The sequence below is a fragment of the Microtus ochrogaster genome, chromosome 2 (assembly GCF_000317375.1).
Source record: "Microtus ochrogaster isolate Prairie Vole_2 chromosome 2, MicOch1.0, whole genome shotgun sequence".
Lineage (NCBI taxonomy): Eukaryota > Metazoa > Chordata > Mammalia > Rodentia > Cricetidae > Microtus > Microtus ochrogaster.
The window spans coordinates 20,444,857-20,449,493 of NC_022010.1; the positions used below are offsets into that span (position 1 = coordinate 20,444,857).

General features: G+C 51.5%; 1 protein-coding gene across 1 annotated transcript in view; it reads left to right on the top strand.

Annotated features, from left to right (window-relative positions):
- The window catches only part of Serpine1 (serpin family E member 1), a 9,969-nt gene that overhangs the window by 3,536 nt on the left and 1,796 nt on the right, over nt 1–4,637 (top strand). The window contains exons 4-7 of the mRNA XM_013350552.2: nt 1,143–1,337; nt 2,023–2,221; nt 3,989–4,089; nt 4,196–4,282. Coding sequence (XP_013206006.1) covers nt 1,143–1,337; nt 2,023–2,221; nt 3,989–4,089; nt 4,196–4,282 — 582 coding nt within the window. The remainder of the gene's footprint in view (nt 1–1,142; nt 1,338–2,022; nt 2,222–3,988; nt 4,090–4,195; nt 4,283–4,637) is intronic.

Below are 4,637 nucleotides of genomic sequence, written 5' to 3' on the forward strand. Positions count from 1 at the left end.
GCTCTACCACTGAACCACACTCCAGCCCCTTACTGGGGGATTCTAGGCAGGAGCTCTACCACTGAACCACACTCCAGCCCCTTACTGGGGGATGCTAGGCACATGCTCTACCACTGAGCTGTAACCAAAAACCCTGTTTGTCTTGGTTAGGGTTTTTCATAAGACCATTCAGAGCTGGGTGTAATGGGTCATTCCTGTAGGAAAATTGTGAGTTTGGGGTTAGCCTGAACTACACAGTAAGATCCTGTCAAAAACAAACAAAAAAAAAAGAACACTAGAGAAAGAAAACTAGCCAATTCAAACCATTGCATATACCTGTAGTTCTAGCTACTCCACCCCATCTCCAAATAGATAGATAGATAGATAGATAGATAGATAGATAGATAGATAGATAGATAGATAGATAGATAGATAAAACAACCAAAACCCACCAGAGCCACCAAGATGGCTCCACAGGTAACGGCTTTTATCGTGAAGCCTGGTGACCTGAATTTGATTCCTGGAAGCCACAGAAATGGGGAAGAGAACCAACTCTGCATAAGTCGTCCTCTGACCTCCACTTGGCATGCACGCACCCCCCCACACCTCATACTTCCCCCCACAATAATAATAAATAATTTTTTAAAACAAACAAACAGAAGCAAAGCCAGTGGAAAGACATGGCCTTCAGTAAGAACAGCAGGAACTGCCGCGTGTGTGGACAGGCCTCCAAGATTACAGCTTAGGGGCTGAGAGGAGAGGTGTAATGAGAGAAGGCAGAGGTGTCTAATTCTGATGCTAAACTGGATCCCAAAGCCAAGAAAAATGTGGCAAAGCCAGGGATGTGGCTCATCCTATCATCCTAGCTCTTGGGAAGCTGAGGCAGGAGGACTACCATGAACTCAAGGCCAACCTAGGCTTTGGGGTGAGCTCTGGAGTAGGCTGTACTATGAAGAGGAAAAAGGGGGAAGAAAGAGAGAAGGGAGAGAAGGAATGAAATGGGGGGTATTGAGCTGGAAGACACCCCAAGACTCTTAAAACAAACTGACCCATTTAACCCCCAGCAGCTCTTTGCATCCCTCAACAAACACCTGTTTGAGAACAGGGAGAAGCAGGGAAGCATCAAAGATGCTTAAAGGCTATCTCACCTTGCTTTCCCTTAGGTATGATCAGTGACTTACTTGCCGAAGGAGCTGTGGACCAGCTGACACGTCTCGTGCTGGTGAACGCCCTCTACTTCAATGGCCAATGGAAGACCCCCTTCTCAGAGGCCAGCACCCACCACCGCCTCTTCCATAAGTCTGACGGCAGCACCGTCTCTGTGCCCATGATGGCTCAGACCAACAAGTTCAACTACAGTGAGTCCAAGATCCCCAGTCCCTACCTTTTAACAACAACAGACCCTGGGCAGCATCCAGTGTCACTGTCAGAGGGAGGAAGATGGCAGAGAGGTGGACGCACCCAAGTTATTACAATGACTTCCCAAGCAGGACATACTGAGATAATCCAAGAAGCAGGAAAAGTCCCAGCTTCTTTCATGCTAGGTGAAGCTGAAATGGAGACGGTCTTCCTGACCCACATCTGCCCCACCGTTAAGCCCATTTCTTCTCCTAAGAGGTTTCTAGTGTCGTTACCTGAGGTGAACAAGCCCAGAGAGAGGGGAAAGCTGTATGGAAGTTGAGATTTAGAGGCTGAGGGTGGGAATAACTAGTGGCTGGGGTCAGGAGGGAGAAAATAGGAGGATGTGGCGGTATGGCTTAGGGAGAAGGCTCACCCAGCATCAGTAAAGCCCTGGGTTCCATGCTTAGCTCAAAAGCCGGGTGTGGTGGAGAGTAAGTTCAAGGCCATCCTTGACTACGTAGCTAGTTAAAAGATGAAAGGAAAACATTGGATTGGCATGTAGAGTGGGTGACAGAACTCCAAAACTAGAACAGAGAGCTCGGTCTTCTAGAAGGAGAGAAAACAAGAGACGCAGGAGGAGAGTTAGGGAGGAATCCACGTGAGCTGGAGCCATTTCCAAGGTGCCATCTTGGTTCTTCCCAGCTGAATTCACCACTCCTGATGGCCACTACTACGACATCCTGGAACTGCCCTATCATGGCGAAACCCTCAGCATGTTCATCGCGGCGCCCTACGAGAAGGACGTGCCCCTCTCTGCCCTCACCAATATTCTGGATGCTGAGCTCATCCGACAATGGAAAGGGAACATGACCAGACTGCCCCGGCTCCTCATCCTGCCCAAGTAAGCCATCCCACTCGCCAACACCCAAGTCCCGACATCCACCATCTCTCCTGAAGCCACCGTCCCCATGGGCAGTTTCCCGGATGGGGAACACCCACAAGGACGGGACATGTGTGGGAGGCTGATGGGAAACCTTCTAGCCTGGGTTTGATTATGGTTTCTTATTTCATCATCACACTTGGAGAATGTCTCTACTGTTGGAGAGGAGACAGATTTTTATAAAATCCATCCCCGCAGAAGCCATGCACCAAAAACCCAGTCAGAGTCCACCGAAGTGGAGGGTGCAAGCCTGCAGCCTCAGTGCTTGAGAGCTCGGGCCTTGGCTTCGGGAGCAAGATTGCTGAAGCCATAGCTCAGTTGGTAGAGTGCTCCCATGCCATGCATGAAGCCCCAGGTTCGAACCCACACAGACCAGGCATGGGGGTACAAATCTGTAATCCTCACACTTAGGATAAGGCCAACCTGGGCTATATGCAGCAAGACCCTATCTCATAAGGGGGAGGGGTGCAGGGAAAGGGGTGGAGCTTAGTTGTCAGGGTGCTCACCTCCCATATGCAAAGCCCTAGACTGGATCCCCAGCACCGCAGCATAACCCCAATCTCAGCACGAGGGGGCTGGAAGCAGGAGGATCAGGGGTTCAAGGTCACCCTCTTGCTGATCCTGAATTACATGAGACCCCATTAAAAAAAAAAAGAATAAAAAAAAAAAAGACCAGCCAAAAGAGGAGCTAGAGAAATACGTACGTAGGGGCTTCTAGATTATTCTCCGGCTCATTCCTATCCCCACCTCCTCCCTTGCGCACCATCCACTCCAAGACCAGGCAGAGGAGTGGCCACAGCTTCAGACTGAGACTTAAAAAAAAAAAAAATTCTCTTTTCCCCTAATCCTCTGCAGAATCAAAAGGGGTGGAGAGGGTTGTGTCTGGGTAATTCCAGAATTATAGGGAAGCTCCCAGCCCAGGCTTCCCCTAAACTCCCAGATGCTCTAATGCCAGGCTTGGAGAAAGGGGGGGATTGAGTCGCTTTAGCTCCCGAGCTTCCACTGCCTTCCTCTCTCATCAAGATGGAGATAATGAGTCATGCCCTGGTGGGAAGCAGAGCCCCCCCAAAGCCTCACTGTGTGAGTCGCTCAGAAACAGCCTGCAGACCACAGTTATCCCCAGCACCCGCACAGGACGATGTGAACCTGTCCCTCTCCCGCAGTCAAACGGAATACAATTATGTTCTAACTGCTGTCTTATTTGGGGAAAGCCATTAGTCACGGGCTTGAGGGGGTGGAGATGCTGCACTTTGCTCATTAATATTAGACGTTTCTGGCAAGGAGGGGTGAAAAAGGCCTGACCCTCCCCCCCCCCCCAGCTAGCCAAATGAGATTTCAAAGACTTCTAATCCTGTCCTAGGGTGCTGGAGGCAGGAGGATTCCTTCAAGGTCAGGGCTGGGGAAGTAGTTGAGTTAGTGGACTGCTTGCCTAACTTGGAGCTCCTGGTTTGGACCCACATAAAGCAGACATGATGGGGCACACCTGCAAACCCTAGCACCAGGAGGGAGAAGCAGGGGCATCAGGAGTTCAAGATCATCTTGGTTACATAATGAGTCTGGGGCCAGCCTGGGCTACATGAGCTCCTGGGTCAAGGCAAACAAAAGCCAGGCCTTCATGCTCACGTCAGTTTCTACCCCATCCCACTATCCTAGCGGATACCTGGTAGGTCCTGGGAGAATCAGCCATTCGAGGGTCACGCTAACGCTGCTCCCTGCTCCTGCCCACAGGTTCTCTCTGGAGACTGAAGTGGACCTCAGAGGGCCCCTGGAGGATCTGGGCATGACTGACATGTTTAACCCAGCCCTGGCTGACTTCTCGAGTCTTTCTGGTGAGCTAGATCCCTCTCACTGTATTACTTCCGCAGGTCAGAGTCCCCTGGAGAGGACAGAGCGGTGGCTAACCTGCCCTTTGTGTTCTGCTCCCTTCTGTTTCAGACAAGGAGCAGCTCTCTGTAGCTCAGGCCCTGCAGAAAGTCAAGATCGAGGTGAATGAGAGCGGCACAGTGGCGTCTTCCTCCACGGGTGAGTGTGGCTCTGCCAGGGTCGGTCCACCAACCTGGGACAGCAATCGCCCTGCAGGGAGCTAGAGCAGGTCCATCACCACCCTTCCCCAAACCTCTTCCTCATGTGGAAATGGATTCACTTCCCCTGGGACACTGCTGCCCCATCCATGGCTCCTGGGGTCCCAGGATGTGACAATCACCCCAAAGGAAGACCTGAGGTGTTGCCGCAGTGGAAAGTGGATTCAAAGAGTTTGCTTAGCAGTATGCTAAGTATAACTTAGTGGTAGAGCCCCTGCCTAGAATCCCCCAGTGAGGGGCTGGGGGGTGTGGCTCAGTGGTAGAGCCCCTGCCTAGAATCCCCCAGTGAGGGGCTG